Source organism: Cuculus canorus, chromosome 2 (genome assembly GCF_017976375.1).
Source record: "Cuculus canorus isolate bCucCan1 chromosome 2, bCucCan1.pri, whole genome shotgun sequence".
Taxonomy (NCBI): Eukaryota; Metazoa; Chordata; class Aves; order Cuculiformes; family Cuculidae; genus Cuculus; species Cuculus canorus.
Genome location: NC_071402.1, coordinates 54,108,828 through 54,126,807, shown reverse-complemented (window position 1 = coordinate 54,126,807; position 17,980 = coordinate 54,108,828). Strand labels below are relative to the sequence as shown.

The 17,980-nt window shown below is 37.2% G+C and overlaps 1 protein-coding gene across 13 annotated transcripts in view; it reads right to left on the bottom strand.

The window, feature by feature from the left end:
• The window catches only part of PTPRM (protein tyrosine phosphatase receptor type M), a 480,321-nt gene that overhangs the window by 200,142 nt on the left and 262,199 nt on the right, over positions 1-17,980 (bottom strand). For all 13 annotated transcript variants that reach the window (XM_054057714.1, XM_054057715.1, XM_054057717.1 and 10 more), the window contains exons 10-11: positions 14,950-15,151; positions 10,411-10,513 (exon numbers count right to left, since the gene is read on the bottom strand). In XM_054057714.1, coding sequence (XP_053913689.1) covers positions 10,411-10,513; positions 14,950-15,151 — 305 coding nt within the window. The remainder of the gene's footprint in view (positions 1-10,410; positions 10,514-14,949; positions 15,152-17,980) is intronic.

Sequence of the window (17,980 nt, the reverse complement as noted above, 5' to 3'; positions counted from 1 at the left end):
GATTTCCCCACGGTATAATAATTTCTCCCTAAATTCAACATTTTTACAATACCTCAGACATCTATCCTACCACCCTCTGAGACTGTTTTAGACTGAGGCATTTATATTGCTCCTGACTAAAGAGTAGCTGCTTTCAGTTGTAGAGCCCAGTAAGTGACACTAATGTTTCTTTATGTCATTTAATGTAATCCAGTTGAGCAGATTAGCTTTTACTTAGCAATCCTTTAGAGTCATGATGCTTGTTGTAAATGCCAGTGATTTCCTTTCCTACTTAAATGAACAGTGTAACAGAAAGTTTTCACGTTAATGTTCAGTAAAATGAATACTCTTTCAGCATCCTGTATAGGAAATGACAATGTTTCACTTGAAGCACATCTATAGCTTTTCTTCCTCTTTCCATGTAGTGTTCCTCTTTAGTCCTTTATCTCCTTTAATACTACTTATTATCAAACAAAAGCATTGACTTGTTTGCTTGCTATGCATCATCAAAATGCTCTAGTACACACAGAATGGGGCAATGAAATTTAATTTACACTTAAGGGTTAGGAATTCCCCAAAATTACTTTGCCCTGGAAACCACAGTCCTCCTGACGTACATTTATCTATCAGTAAAAGAACAATTTTTAATGCAGCCATTAAGTGGTTGCTAGTGAATAAAGGGCTCAAATGAACTTCCTCAAAAAACACAATACCAGAAGAAAGAAATCATCAGGTCAACAGCAGTATGAAAATGCTGCATTGTTGAAGATTCTATGGAAAAGGCAACTAAAATGGTACAGGCTACTTCTGTGCTGTAACCTAGATTAAGAGAAAAACCTTGCTGACTTTTGGAACCCTGATGAAGACAATGCTATATCATCTTGACGAAAGCTTGTGATTTTTCTGTAGTGTACAGAAAACCGAAAAGGGACTTTTGGCACCAGAGTGCCATGTGACTAACTCTCACACAATACCACATCTCATAATAATGTCTACAAATTCATCTAGCACCACCTTCCTGACATTTATATCTGTACCTTTTCAGAGCTTCAGTTCACCACTGTGTAGACACTTTATATTTGAGCTGCTTATTTACATGCTCTCTGAACTGATATTGTTCTTCTTTCCCTCTGAAGTTTATTCCTCTGATGTATTTTTAGAAAAAAAAAACGTCTCCTCTTGGCCTTAATTGGCTAGCTGAAACAAATCTAGCTCTCTTGGTTCCTCCACATATAACACAGGTTTGCAAATTCCATGAACATAACCTTCTGCTGCTGTGGTACTAGTATATCAGTATTTCTTGGTAGATCAGCACTAGGCACAGAAGTCTACACGAGGTCCTGCCAGTGTCCTGTATAACAGCACTTACAGCTTGTCACCTTTGCTGGAAACTCCACCTGCTGTGTACAGTCTATCTGCCTATTTCACAGTCATACCATCTTTAGATGACTTACAGTCATAAGACAAGCCATCAATACACATTTTCTTCTCTTCTGTTAGTTCAAAAATGAGACTCTATCTTACAATACACATCCTTGTTATCAGCTCATAAAACACAAACGTTGCATCTCATCCTATTTATTAATCCTGAAGGCTACTCAGTGTTTTCTGTGCAGCATTCCAATACAATGCTGCAGGCAGGATCTACTTTTGCTGCCAAATGGATTATAATGTGCTACATCTGTATTTGATATCTATAAACAAAACATGCAGAACATTATTGGGTCACCTCTCAGTACTTCACAATACAGCAAAATGAACATGTACTTACACCATGGCCTCCGGTTTAGAGCTCTTGTGAACCACATAAAAATACAGGATCAATTTAAATACTTATGAAAAGCAACTGAATATCAAGACCCATAGAAAACATAAAGCACATAACATGGCTAAAGCACAGAAAGATTGACGTGCAACATTGCCAGAGTTTCAGTACTAACATGGCCCAAGCAGCTATGGATTCCAATATGACCTGCAAGACTGACTTGAGTGCTTATTTAGTTAAATGGGTGAACAGTCACTAAGAGCGAGTCCACGCTTTTCACTTGGGACATCTCATTTTGGCATCCAGCACTCAAAAGCAAAAATACCTATGAGATTCAAGCCTCTACAAAAACAAAAGAACTGTAGTGATACGATAACCCACAGTGGAAAATCGAATTTCACATTGGCATTAAGGATGTGGGAAGTACACATGCATAATGCACAGTAAGATCAACAGTGAAAGCTCCCAGCAACAGCAATGGGTTATATGCACCTGACAATTCCCAACCACAGCTTTACAGGAATTCAGAATGGGTCACTCGGTACTGTGGCTACAAACTAACATACTGTGATACACATAGTAGGAAAATGACTTCAAAATATATCCAGAAAGTACATCTCCACATAATCCTGTTCAACAACTACTTGGGGAAATGTAGCTGACTCACAAATTCCCCCTTCAATCCTTCCACAGCACACAATAAAATGAAAACAAATCCCTAGCATACTTCAGTAAACACAGGGCAACAGCATCTCTTCCCTGTATTTTCAAGGAGGGCTCTGCTTCTTCTGTGGCTGAAGTCAGGTCTGTATAAACTGAGTATACTTTTAGAAATCATGCAATGCAGTAATTTCCAGTGATGTTTGTAACTCTTTCATTATGATCCCTAAATTAAACACCTCTTTCTCAGGGCAAGTGCCCAGAAATACACTTGAGCTCCCTACATACTTAGTGGGAGAGAGAAACATGTCTCTGTACAACTCCAGAGGATACTTTGAGATGAAGGTGGGATTGTACCTCTTGTATTGTCTCTATGAGGTGTTCAATGTGCCCATAACTGAGTAACTACCTAAACTCAGCCAGAAGTAGATGCTTACATTTAAAGACCTGAAAGGCACTTAGTTTGGAGATTTACCATATAGGCCTACACCTGCTTAAGATAGAAAGGTCTGAGCTGTCTCCTAAGAGATATGAGTCATGCCAGATTTTTCCACAATAACCTAACGACTTGAAAAAACAGAGGCTAGGGTTCAATATTATTTTCAATCCAAAAGGTTTTCACCATACTGCTCCCACCCCGCAGCCATCTGAACAGCATTACTGTGGTCTCCTGCTGAGGTTGGCCTAGCAAGCAGACAGAAATAGAAGAACCAGAGAACTAGGAAAACATTCATAAAGGAACCTGTCTAATCAAACAGACAGTCTCTTTATTCTGTCCATTATTTCTGGTTTTATTTAACAACTATCTATGATATAATATATTAAAAGTCTTGTGAGAAAGGAACAAGGACTTCAGGTCTCTTCCTTGCCTAGGAGGACCTTTAGGAACTTTGTGCTCCTAGATAGAGATTTCTACTGGTTTTCTGAGAACATAGCGATACTAGAGAACAGGCTAGTGACTCAGACTTGCTAACACTGAGCTGCTTAAAACCAATTGAAACTACATTCAACTACATTCATGCTCCCTGTTAAATGGTTTCATAGATCCCCAGCAGGGGAACCAGTTACCATTCTCCTCAAAATTTCTAGACATGAATCTGAGCCTATTACCAACTGTGAGTCTGTAGGTGGTCGTTGTGCCTGGGAGCTTAGCAGTATGAACATGGACTGTTTTCAGCCAGTTGGCCTCAGTACTAGAGAATGATACAGGGCATACAAAATTCACTGATAAATACGCATGCCTCAAGTCTGAACTTAAGTAGACTAAGCTGACTGCTGAATAGCCACTCCTTGGAAAGGGATCATAGAAAAATGACAATGTTCTGTTCCTTGCATACTCAGAGACTAATTGTTCATTTTAGAAAGTAGCTTTAAGAAAAAAAAACATGTTTTATCAATTGTGACTGAAGTTGGCAATCCAAAGGCAGCAAAATAGGGCACGAATTCCAAGAGTTTATGATTAACCAGTTGAATTGTTGCTGGGCTTCAGACTTCACCAGGGAGACTAGAAAAACTATTACACTGTCAAAACGAGAGGTAAGTAATATAGAAAAGATTATCATTAGGAATTATGCAAAGGTATGGTCTCTGCTGCATTCTATTTAAGGCCAACATGTAGAAAGAAGGTAAAATAAAAAGAAAAAATATAAACAAGAGAATCATAACAGCACAGCAATTTTTTCGGTTTTGAATCATAACCAAAACCCTTGAGACAGTATTGGTGAGTTAAGAAACTGAAAAATATTCTCTTCAGAGATATGTAATAAACTACTATTTCTTCTATTTTTGAATTGCTCTAGCTTACTTTATTTATCATATATTATTTTTTATTAATTACATTGCGAAATGACAAATAGCACTACATGCAGAGTTCTCATGACATAAATTACTACTTAAAGAAATCAAGACTCAATGTTCCTTTTACCCAGGGACTATGTAAGAAGTCACAGTAAAAGACCATGGAAACTTCTGAATAAGCCAGCAGGACATGTGAAGACGCACCATACATACCCAGGCAATACGTACCATAAATTCTAACTCACAGTAAAAGTCCAAGGACAAGTTCTACCGCATAACAAAATAGAACTACAGCATTTTTACAGCATAAGCAATTATTGTACTGCTCTCTCAATGAAACTGAAATTGACCCTTCTACTGTAAATAATTATACTTGTTGCTATAAAGAAGTGACAATTACGGGCATTAATAAAACCCCCTCCCTTCTGTATCACAGGCATCCTCACAGTAGTTTACTGGCTGCCTTATAGGTTGTAAAACTATGATTTGGAAATACGGTTTGCAGGCAAGAGCTGACCTTACAGCACACAATTCAAGTCTTTATGTTTACAGACCCTTAAACAACAGAAAGAATGCTTGTGGCGAGCAAATTAAAGAACAGACAGTAAGTTCCTTTCATGCTCTTTAGACCTTGGGGGTCTCACAGTATTTCAAAAGGCTATGCTTCAAACCTGACATTTCAGAATACTAGTGAGTTAGTAAAGCTACTTGAACATGTATAGTAACATTATTTCAACACAACCATTTATCATAAATCTACCATATATCTAGACTGTTTTATCGGTGAGCTCTTTGAAAGGCCAAAGTTCACTTTTCATTTTATTAGGAAGCTTTCCAAGTCTCTCTTGGCTAATGCACAGTTTTGAGATTTCTCTCCTCAGAAGTGTCTACATGAGATTTACTTTTTCCTCACTACTGCATTACCACCTAATGTCACAGGGAACAGAAAGAAATTACAATAACATGCTAGCATTACATAACATGGTTGGTAGGAATTGTGAGAGGACAGAGCTAAAAATATAGATAGATATTGCAATGCTTTTATTTGTCTGTGCTGTTGCCACATTTTTTTACCACACAGAATGCAAACACATCTATTATTGTGCAAATCAACATTCTCCCACGTCAAAACTCATTTATTACTTATCCAGCATTTATAATCATAGTCATGATGTCTGCCTCCATAATTCATGCATGGGAATTAATGCTGCACTCTTACCATGCAACACAGAAACTCAGGCTGAGATACCAGTACCTCTTCTTCTCTGAGAAGTGGATTACAACTTTGAGACCTAGCCCTATAGCTGCCATGTACTTCATACAGCAAGGCGAGTACCCCAGGGTCTCTTCAAAGTTATGGAAGCCAGTCTGAAAGTTTTGTATTCAGAGTGCTTGAAGCCCTGCTACTTTTTAAGTTCCAATGATATCTGCCATGGGTCTCCCAGCCTGGTTAGCTTGCTAGCTTTTAGTTGGATTTCTTGATTGCCAGGAAAACAATTTAACCTGCTGATCTAGCCAGAGGAGTGTTTTTGTGAACACACCAAGTTTCAAGTATAGAGGTAGGTAGTGGCTTCTCTGGAGGGCTGTCTGTCAGATTGGAGGGTCTCGCAAAAGGCCCCTCATGCTTCAGATGATTCAATTTCTTCATATTGAAGTGTCTGAACAGTATTGCATGCCCTAACTGATGAGGCACAAGGAGTGTAAATTCCTGCTGCCAGCCTATGAGAAAGTGAGTAGATGCAGTGACAAAGCAGAGGAGATGGCCAGACGTGTAGAAGGTTGATCCTCCTCGCACCAGTTATGCTGAAGAAAAGGCCCTAAGTCACGTTCTCCTGCCTTGCAATATATATGGCTGGGATGGGAAGGCAACTGTGACCTCTGCTTTGTGTGCATGGTTCCAGTGGGGAACTACTGTATTACTTATGAGTCTTTGCATTTCAAAGGTGACCACTTCAGTTTAATTTACTCCTTCCTTCTGCTAGTTAGTGGGTAGGAATTAGGTGTCCTTTGCCATTCATTTAAGAATCATTATAGTACGAGTGTTGTTGAAATGGCTAAGTCACACAATGAAGTACTCCCTGGACTTGGACTGACAAAGGTTTCTTTACACCATACATCTTCCTTTGAATCATGCTGTTCCTATCCCAGGGACCATGTGTGGATGGCCTTAATTCCACCTGTGACAACGAATGCAGTGTTTACAGGGTGCCTTTAAAGGTCTGGATTAGGCCAATAAGAAATGTTAATCTCTGTGGAATTTAGACAATCCGAACAAGTAGTAGAAAGGAGTGCTTATCACTTTAGATAACATGTAGTATGAAATTTCTATGGTAGTTTTCAGTTGCACTTTAAAATACTTAATAACTTAATATGGCCTTCTGGGCTGAAATATAATATATATTACTTCTGCAAGTAAGAGAGATTAAAAGTACGTTTGCAAAACTAAGCACTTCAAGTAAAGATATGTTTGTTTTATTTTCCCAGCAGAGTTGTTCTTATTTATGCATGTTGAAGAAGTTGAGCACACTGATGATAAAGGGAATGCATTGAGACTACACAGACTGCCTTCACTCTAGCATATACTCAGCTTTCAACTCACGTAATTCAAAGTTTATTTGCTTGCTCTTACATGTTTACTTTAAGGTACATTTAAATTATACTAATTGGCAATTCCTGCAATTCCCTCTCTCCTTTTCACCCCGACTGGGTTTTGCATGCCCAAGGTGCTGCAGGACTCCCACATATTCAGTGTAGGAAGTAATGTGGCATCCTAAGCGCCATGTACTGCATCCACTGCATATTGCTAGCTGACACGCTTGGCACTCTTACTCTCTTACTCTAGGCTCTAAGAATAAAGTACCAGCTGTCTGTGGTGCCTATAAGAGCAGAAAGTGTGGCTGAATGGGCCAATGGGGTTTAATGGGGCAAATCCAGCTGATCCAGCTCTGTAATGTGAGAAAGAGATCACGAAGCAGAGTAGTGCCTGGATAGTCTTTACTTCTTCCTTATCCTTCACGCTACTTTCCCCAGTCTGCTGCTCCCACTAGGTGGTTCTTGCCAAAAACTTTGTGACATTTACTCTTAAGGCTTTTTGAGGATTTGGCATAGAATAGCAGGAGGAGGGTGGTATGGTGACAGCATTTTGCTGATTATGTAACTGAGATAAAAGAAGTGCAAACACTCAACCTTTATCATGGCAAGACTTAATGTAAATCTGTGCAAGAAAGAAAAACTTGCTTCTCCCTGATAAAGCTAAAAGTTTGCAGGAAATCTTCTACAGAGGTCACATCAATGTGGCAAACAATCTAAAGCTCTTTCTAACATAGATGAATATATAAATAACACTTCAATACATGCAGTCACCAACCACTGGATTTTTGATTTCTGTGCATGAGCCAGATCTTTGCAATAACTTAGCATTCATTAGTCAACATAAATGGAACTGACCAATCTATGTACCTGCAGACAATTTGGCCGCACGGAATTTTAAACTTTAGGCTAATTTGCCCAGAAGAAGTAAAAGGTATAAATTACACCACCCTGAGTGAATCCTTCAACAGATGCCGAAGAGCCCTCATAGAAAAAAATACACGCATTTGTATGCTTTTTATGCAAATTCTTTACAGTAGTACTGGCTCTTACACACACACACCTTTGGAAAAAAAGAGAATGTCCACAGTAAGACAGAAATAGCCTTCATCTTAAATTAAAAAAAAAAAAGAAAAGCCTTGCAAATTAAAGTAATACTAAAAATCAAAATAGCTTAGCCAGCTGTTAAAGAAGTGCATACATTCATCATTACTGAATGCGTTACAGCATTAAACATCTATAATTCTGAAATAATCTCCTTGAAATAAACGCAGCAACAGCCATAAAACACGTTGGACCTGAAACTGAAGACAAAGCATGCAGTATTTGTTGTATTAAAACTGTGAAAAACCACATTTTAATCGTGTCCAGTCTCATGAATTCTAAAACAACTTGGAATGCCATTTGTCCCTCGTGATTAATGTGTACTTTATCACTGTAAACAGAGCTTCCCGAACATTTCTATAAAGTCTGCTTTTTCAAACAACATCTAAACAATCAGCACTGCCCTTTCTCTCCTTTTATATTGTGGTGGTTGTGTGTGGAATCTAAATAAGGTATAATATACCAGGATTTTTTATATTTAATTAGAGTAAAATAATTTAATCCAAGGGAAAAAAAAAATTCTGAATGACCTCATGGATTAGCTTTGCTAATGTGAATGGTGGAATTAGTTCTCTCCTTATCCATCTCAGGAACTAAAGAATTCTCTGTGACACGGCTGATGTGTTGATCAATAAAACAACAACAATCATTTACACTGCAAGTTTAGTGCAGTTTCAAAAATCTGCATTAACCAAGCTGGTAGTTGTAGCAGAATCAATAGACAAGGAACCTTGCTTAGTGGTGTGCATAAATGAAGTATGAGTAAACTTTTAGCACCCAATGAATACAGATTAAGATGATAAAATCCATATGCAGAATGTGTTCTGCAAGCTATGCAGTGCAATGTGCTTGAGAGTGTAATGCACAATAAAATTTTAAAATATTAAGAAATTCTTCCTTTAATTTTCACTCTGCTTCACCCAGTATTTACATTTTGAATTTGTAGTCAGCATTCATTTTATTTTATGACCTGTTGCAAAGGATCTCAATAAATTTGCTGCTGTGTATTCTTTTGTCAGTTCTATAGCTTCATGTTACTTTAAATCTCTCCTATTTTCCTAACCACTCATGCCCTTATTTGGCACACATTAATCTCCTAACTAGCTCCTTTCCATTGTCAGTGAAGCTTCTGATGTGTCACTACTGTTGTAGGAGTCAATCATCTTTAGTTCGTGATGCAGGTAAAAGGAATTAAACTGTTTTTTTATTAATGGTCTAGTATGCTTGTGTTTAAACAACAATGACTCCAACTGGTATTATTTTAATCCAGATGCTTGAATTCAGAAGGACTACACTATAGCTTTGTGAGATAAAGTAAGACAAACATCAAATCATTTTATTTCTAATCTAGTCTGCTAAATCAACTACTTCCACTAAATCTGCTTTGACTGCTTTCTGGTTTTTTTTCTCAGCTGGTTCAGATTTCTCCGAAGTGTAATATTTTCTTTTTAAAAAGTTGTCTGAAAGACCAACAGGATGGTACTTGCTAAATGCAGACCTAAATACATATAATAAACAATGCAACTATGAATATATTGCATAGTAAAAAAAACCCTACTTATATGAAACATTGAATATTCTGAAGAAACATAGAGGAAATATTTCATTCACACATATAGGAGTATATCAGATCTATATTTCCCAGACAAACAGAAATTACGAAAAACCTTGGCATCACAATGAAAATAATTGATAGTCATTCACTATAGATGGAAACTCTTCCTACAGTAACAAAAGAATTAACCATTTTTCATGATACATGGTTAGCCAAAAGGAAAAGGATGCTAAACTTCTGAAAAATCTGTATTTCTCTCATCTGTATTTTCATTTACTCAGAGTATCATGCTCATTACTCATTCTCACTCAAAATAATATAACCATTCCTCTGTTTTCTTCACTGAACATCAGCCATCTTTTATTCCAATCAAGGAAGGACTTATACAATACAGTGCATTTGGTGGTAAAATAACCTCTGCAAATTGGAAATTCATCAATGGGTACTATGCAGCACTAAAGAACCTGAGCTACTGGTTTCCCAGGTTGGTTTTTATTTTCTGTTTTTGCTGTCATGGTCAATTAAATGTAAATACTTTATGAATGTTACAGAACTTATTGTTTAAATTGGCTAACTTACTAAGAGTTGATTATCTTAAATCTCTGAAGGAAACAAGAGAAGCGAGTATTAAAGACAGTAGCTCAGCATAAAAAATGTGATATGCCCTTGAACTTATAACACTGCAGTAAGCAATTACCTTAAAGAAGCCACCCACACAACAGAACTATGGCTTTGTTCCTTATCTTCAAAGAACAAGCCTCTTGCATCTGGATCAAATCCTTTAAACAATACACGAACACTCAACATCAAAGCACTTTCATTTTCTTCAGTTATTTAATTTAATTAGTGCTAATACAGACATGAATTTAGACACTGATTGCTGTGTAGAAAATCCCCAGAAAACATGTTCAAGAAATTAATCAATTTGGTTTTAATTTTATAAGGATTTTTTCCCCAGTACCTGACAGGAGCACCTCTGCTCTGTGCAGGTTTCAGCAAGACTGTCACGGTGCTGTCAGTTTGATTCAAAGGTGTTTCAAGTTCATATGGTGGCATAGAGGGTGCTAGAATAAAGAAAAGATGCAAAAATAACAGTTATTCTTGTAGTTTTTCTTTTAAGAGCTTTATCTTTATTTGAATATGTAATTTTAAAGACTTCTTCAAATATAAAGACCATATTTATAGATCTAAGATGCTTTCTATTACAACACAAGTGGCAGACAACAGTTAAATAACTTAGCAAAAACAAAGAAATCCCAACTGACTGCCACTTTCAAGACAGGAAACAGATACTAGTAGGAGTAAGTTTGCAGAAAGTATTGCAGATCCATGACTTGGAAATGAAAAATTATTTCAAGAATAGCATCTGTGAATGTGTATGCTGAAGGAACTATACTTTTTGAAACTAAGCCTGGTATGTCAGTGGCACTTGGATGCACTCAGAATTTGTCATTCCTGGAATTTTAACCAGGGTTGAAACTGTCCTGGGTCTGTCGTCCACCACAGACATACCTGACAATGAAGAAGGTTTACCACCATGAGAGCTTATCTTAGTTCGAAGCCACACTCAATAGCATTTCTGCAAACTGTGTCTTCATTGAGCAATTAAAGTTGTGTTAAAACAAATGATGCATCAGTTATTGTCTTCTACTGTTGCTACTTTTTTCAGTGCTATCATCTAGTCGCATTTTAACATGATATTGGATGGAAGGCTGCTTGGTTAATTGGTTGTTTAGCAGTCTGTTGTAGCCTAATTGACTGATTGTTAATGATGATACACAATTAACATATTTAAAGGCTATAGAAGCAAAAAGTGGTCATTGCAATGATCTTTTCTGACTGTAGGAATAATGTAGGGCAGTGATCTTCCCTAAACTAATTCCTGCTTGTAAAAGAAAATACATTTGCAGAGGGAGAAGATCTTTCCTTTAGCAAGTTCTTCCAATAACTAATTATACTTCGTGTTAAACATGGAGACCCATCTGGCACCTCAATTTGTTTAGCTTCCTCTTCCAGCCACTGGATAGTTTGTGTACCATAATGATGAAGTTACCCACAGTATATTATACTCCACATACAGATAATATCAACCTCTAGGTTCCTCTAGCAAATTAAACAGCTCCAGCAACGTGAGCCTTTCTTTCAAGTGTGTTTTCCAATCCCTTTCGCCTCCTCAGTAGTAGCTGCATCTACCTGAAAGGCATATGTATTGGCCTATATATACATGTAAGGATTGCATTAACACCGTTCTCCACAATTCTTCAGTCTGCTGTGAAAATACTAACATCGTCCTTTTTCATTGATATTGACTGGCTTTATAATGCTTCATGAATAAAAAAATTAATCTTCAAAAGCCTTCTGGAGTCTGAGAGGGTTTCATTCTGTTTACAATCCTGGATACAAGGCACAAACATTTAGACTAATCATTTTAAGTAATTTGGACACCAACTTTGAGAAGCCTAAGGCATAATAGTGCACAGTACTTTAAAGATTCAGACACAATTTTCACATATTTCAGTCTTGAATATCCACAATTTGTTCACATAGTACCCCATTCTCAAGTTGCCCACCCTGAAAATAAGGGAAGCACAGAGTAACTGAGTCTCAAAAAAGTTGTATGAACTCCAAACGCTATGAAAACTGTGTCATTTCTCACCCTTGGTCTCCTACCAACAACCTAACAAGTCTTGTAGTCTTCCTAACTTATGCATCCTAGGTCCCTATTTACACTCTTTACTAATCTTAGCATGCCTCCACCAAAACTGTCTTCCTGCCCAGGATATGAGTTGTTGTTCTCCCTGTCCCACCTTTTAGATCCGGCTACTTTTTCTCTTCTCCATAGATACCTGGGCATTATCTGTTCCCACACTTTTCTCCTGTTTAGGTTAGGAGACTTCCTCCTCCACACTGTCCACATGTAAACAAGCAACTTATCAATAAATACAGATAACAGGAGATATTCTTCCTGTTCACAGTTTTTGCAATTGCACACCCTGGTCTTCAGCAGCAGAAAGCTCAGATTCACTAGAACATAAGGCCCTTTAGGGACTCTCTCTCTGTGTTGGGCCACAGTGAGTTGATGAACACATAGGCAAGGCTCTAAAACATTGAAAAACTTAAACCCATTTATTGAGGATGTCATGTATGGTGACATTCACATCTCAATTCTGTCAAGTTTCCATCGTTTGTGTGCAAACTGCAACATCTACAAATTGCTCAAATCTGGACAGATTTTCAGACTGATAGCTCAAAGTAACGTCTCTCTTCTTGCAAAACAGCTAAATTTCTATTTGAAAGCACTTCAGCAATGTATCAGCCACCAGAATTTTTCATGTCAGCCATGTTTCTGAAATGGATCGAATTCTTCTTAGTATGAAAGGCAGCTTACAAAATTTCAGCCCACACAGCTGACTTAAGTTATATGCAACACTAAACAGTCTTCTAATAGAGTGTCCATCAATTTTGATAGCAGGCACTGCTACGAGCTCTGCTTTTTATAATACATATTTACATCCGGATGACTTCATCCATCAGTGCCACTCACACAATTGCAGAATGAAACATGGCAGCTATTTACAGTATAGAAGAGTACTACTCAAACACTTAAGACAGGAAATTAAGGATATTTTGTTCAAATGAAAATGCAGTCTAGAGCCAGACAAATTAAAGTGCAATGACTTGGTTCAGAAACTGGTTGAAATGCACTGCTGCCACCTCATCTGTTCTAAAAAATAGTGAAACCTATCCATAAATGTTCAGGGGTTTTGTTTCTCCAAAACTGAGAGCACTGGTCACATTAAAAGCCTCAAAGCCTTACAGTAAGCAAATGAGATCACAGGCCAATAGCACTGCAAAGAAGGTACCATATTAAAAAGCTAACATTTCAGTTGTGAATTTTCAACAATACTAAGAAATGGATGCCTTCCACTTCTATTTTAAATAAATCAAGAAAATGGATTTAAAGACAAGTAACAAACATTCCCTGTTAGTAGAGTAACTAAAATGGCATAAAAAGAGCCGGGTGCAGACAAGACAACTTGCAGAAACTTGCTGCCTGGTAGTGTGGAGGTTAGCCTCATTCCCAACCATGCCTGCAGTTTCTGTTTACACTAATGAGTTTTATTCGGTGACACATCAAATTTAGAAAAGAACAGCAGTTTAAGATCCAGCACTATTCTCAAATGCACAGATTCTCCTCTGCTTTCAATAGTCTCCTTCCTTCCTCATTGTAATAAGAGCTGATTCTGCCACCCTAACTCCTATCAAGTCTTGCTATGCCAGAAGTTGATTTCTGACAAAGTTCCTGCTCAGTACAGGAAAGAGGATAGAAAAGGAACCTCATCATTCCTGAGCAGTGTTACTTATGTTTTGACTTTCTATAAAGAATAATTTTCTAACTTGAAAATTAACAATTTTTTTTCTCTACAAACACCTGTATTGGCAATAATTTCCACCTTGCATTAACTGCCAATAATAGTAATAATGATGATGATATAATGATAATTATAATAGCTCTATTTCTGATTAACATCTGTTACATTTTTTCATTCCAGCGAGGGCAGAAAATGAGTGACGAGGAAAAGTACGAAGAATGAGAAAGAATACCTTACAAAGTAAGAGAAAGAATATTTCATACCCAAATGCCTTCCTGTATCCTTTCTGAAAAGAAAAGTTGACCACAAATAGATTAGGCAATTTTCTTCAAATATTATCAAGGGGCCATAGCTCAACTGTCAGTTTAATTCCCAAGAAGATTATAGAGAAGGGAAGAGTAAAGGGATTTCAACTGTAACTTTGCACGACATTTTGTCATGAATTAAATAAGCATTTTAGAGTATGTAATAGTACTGCATCCCATCAGCTAGAGAAATGAAGTGTTCCTCTGCCTCTGGGAGAGCTTTAAAATATTGTTCATGGATCTGCAGAAGTGACAGAGTCATGCTGCTGTTATCTGAAAACCACTAGCCCTGATGTTCTTGTCTAATACAGTTTCATATCCACTTCAGTCCACACGCCTGCTAGGAACATACGCAGGTTGGCAGTCAGCTATGCTTTCTAAGAGTGCACTAGACATACAGTATTTCTGCTCTGCTCTCAATTGTTCATGGCTCATTAAAGAGATTTTCCCGCACCGTTACTGTACTAATTTAGAATTACGTCAAGGCTGACTAAGCTCTGAATGGAACCCTCATCCTCATGTCCAAAAAACCCTATGCTAAATGTTGCAACAGCAGCTGGCACTGACTGCAGGCACATAATTCATAGGGTTTCTTGGGTGATAAGTTGCAGTTGTGAATAGGATTTCAAAGTACAAACTGATATTTAAGCACCTGGAAGTTTTTCAGATATGTTAAAGCATGTCACTTTGACATCTTCAGGGCTGAACATGTATTTTACTTTTTCAATTTGCTGCTTGCTAAATCCTAGAGAAGTAGTAAACAATAGAAGAATCATCCATGCCATTATCATAAGCAAACAATAATATTCTTTAGTAAAGTACCTGATATTTTAGTGGTGAATTGGTTTGTGATTGGAGGTCCAAAGCCTTTAGCCGTGCTGGCTCTGATGGTAAAAGAGTAGGTAGTGCCAGGATACAGTCCAAAAAAGAGACAGTGAGTTTCATTTCCTAGCTTTGAGACTCGTCCACTTTGATTGGATAAATCTATTTCTGGGTCAAAAGAACTGACTGCTTTGTAGGTGATCTGCAAAAGAATAAGAAAATCATAAACTGCCTTGAGCAGATGGGCAGAGATTGCATCTTTATCCAGTAAACCCTTCTGATGTATGCGCTGTCAGACATTTTATGATAAGCTATCTTACTCTCTTATACTCTTCAAATCCTGAATCCCATGAAGGGACACAGAAACTCAGCCATAACTGGCATGAGTTATTACTTTTATAGATACAGAGACTTAGAGGCAGCTAGATTACAACTCTAAAGTATGGGTTCAGGCTTACATTAATTCTTTAAGATGCTAGCTTTACCAGTGTCAGTTTTTGAATTCATCTTACTATTGATTTTGACCAGCAACAATAACAAAACCAAAACAAGCAGGTAAAAAAAGATAAGCAAATAACAGAACATGTAGCCCCCAGTTCCAGCTGACTTTACTATAATTACACTTTGCTGTGAACAAGATTATCCGTAACAGATGATAAGGACAGCTTAAGGCAAATTTTCCCAGAAACTGGGTAAAGCTTGTATTTCAGTCTGAAGCTTAGCTATTGTAATTGCTAATTTGGAAGTTTTCAGGTTATTATATTGTACCTAGGTCAGGTTCTCATTTGGAGGAAGGGAGAGATTAAATGTTAAGTAATATATGCAGAGCATGTATTGTATCCTCAGTTTCTTCTTTGATTAAAACAGTATTTTTAGTTTTCATTAGAAATATTAATATAAGTTCACAGTAAAACTTGATCCAGATTTCTTCTATTAATTACTAATTTCCATGCACTGTAATGAGAATTTAAAAATAAGAAATCCATTAAAAAATTGAAAAGTAAAAATGATTCATCCCCCCTTTTTACTTTTAAAGTGAATTATTTAAGTGAGAATAATTCTAACACTCTTATACAAAGTGATAATTGACATGATCTTTGCTATATTTATTCCATACCATTACAATTAAGAAGACATATAAAACAATACATAGAAACATCTAAGTGTCAGCATTACATACCTGAAACATTTGCAATTTTCTAAAATCTCTGACTTCATGAAAATTAATCTTTAAATTACCCTTCTAGTATAACATCAATAAAGTGTTGTAAATTAGTAATAAAAACTTTGATGCCATCTAGATAAACTCTAACATTATTTTGGTAGATATAGGTAGATCCTTTACAGCTCCTCATCCATAAATTGAACTGAAAGTGCCTTACAAACAGCTCAAGTAACCCTCTTAATTGTAACAGAAAACAGAAGATGATTACACTACCAAATATCTGAACTTTCATCAGCACAGAAATTAAGGCTACATATTGCCTCAAAGAATCTCCCTTTCTGATGGTAAATGTTGTTATGCCTGCTTGTGGCAGAGTGGGTCATAGCTCTTTTCGATGATTTTAAAAGACAGGTTATACAACTACATCACAACTGTGTTCTTTATAGAGCTGGTCCTGTTTTGCTGCAGATATGTGAACAAAATGACCTCTTGCAGCTCCCTTTAACTCTGTTTTCTAAATTTTTATGATTCTTAAATGGATTTTCCAAGATCTCACTTAAGTTTTATTGAAAATAATACTAGGCTATCAGAGACTCTGCAGCCTAAGTTAGATTCTTATAAATTTTTGCAGTGTTAAGTAATTAGATAGCTAAGTGGCTGATGTTCCGCAATGAAGGAAGTTCTTCCATGGATCATGCAGAACACATCACAAAAGAAGTGTTCTGCCTGGTTACAATGAACTCGCTCTGTTTCTGTATTTTACTCCTACTTGTAAGAATGCTCCTACTTTTTTCTTAAAAAAACCCTGATTTTTTATGTTCACCATTCCTAATGCCAGTTCAGCTTTGCATTAAGTAGAAAAAAAAAAAAAGGCATGAGGGTAATTTTCTCCCTGGATGTTGACTATCTTTATCAAATGTAGATGAAATCTTGCCCAAACGACTAATCCCTTTATTCCTACCACTGTGGCCCTGTAATTGTGATAGAGAAGCAAAATGGTATCATTTGTCATTATGTCATTTCATCTAAGGGCTTTATTCTTTAAATATTAGTAAAAAAACTAGATTTGCACTTTCACAATAGCAATGAATACTTAAATATTTGAAACTTCAATGCACAGTTTTCCCCACCACATATACTAAAACCTGTTTCCTTCAGGCACTAAAACCAAATGCCTAGCCCAGAAAACAGAGTAAGTTATGAAATTTTAAGAATAAAGTTAGGTATTCAGAGTAAGAAATGCATCACGCAGAGGTGAGATTGAACTTTCCCTCTGGGAGCAAAGATGCAGACTCGTGACTGCACTCTAGACTAAAGCACCCTGCACTTTTGTACTTGCTTTCCTCCTGGCACAACAATTCCTTCACCTAGGTTGTGTGTAGCCCAGTGGTGGGTGGCAGACGAAAGGAAGGAGCAGTCAACTCTCATTGTAGTTCTCTGCCCGAGTCACTCACCTGCAGGCAGATTATCATTAACTGGGAAATCTCTCAGGTTGAAAGGTCCCCTACAGAGACCTTCTCCTTACCAAGTCAGCGTTCAGCTCTTAGGCCACTCCCAGAAAGGTGAATGCTATGAGCATTGTAGTGTTCATGAACGTACCAAAAATGACATATGTTTGTATAAGAGCAGCTTTAGTGGCTATGCTTTTTAGATCAGAATTGTTAATGTATATGCAGCCAGGGCTTAGATAACTCTTTGTCTAAGCTTTGGCTTGCAAGAAGGCATAGGCAGGAGCTAGACATCTCAGTTCTCAAGCTTGAGTCATCTGGAACTGTTCTGGACGTATCTATCAGTACCAGCCAGAGAGGTGCCTACTGAGACATCAGAGATAGTTTAAATTAACCCATAAAACATAGGCACCTAAAT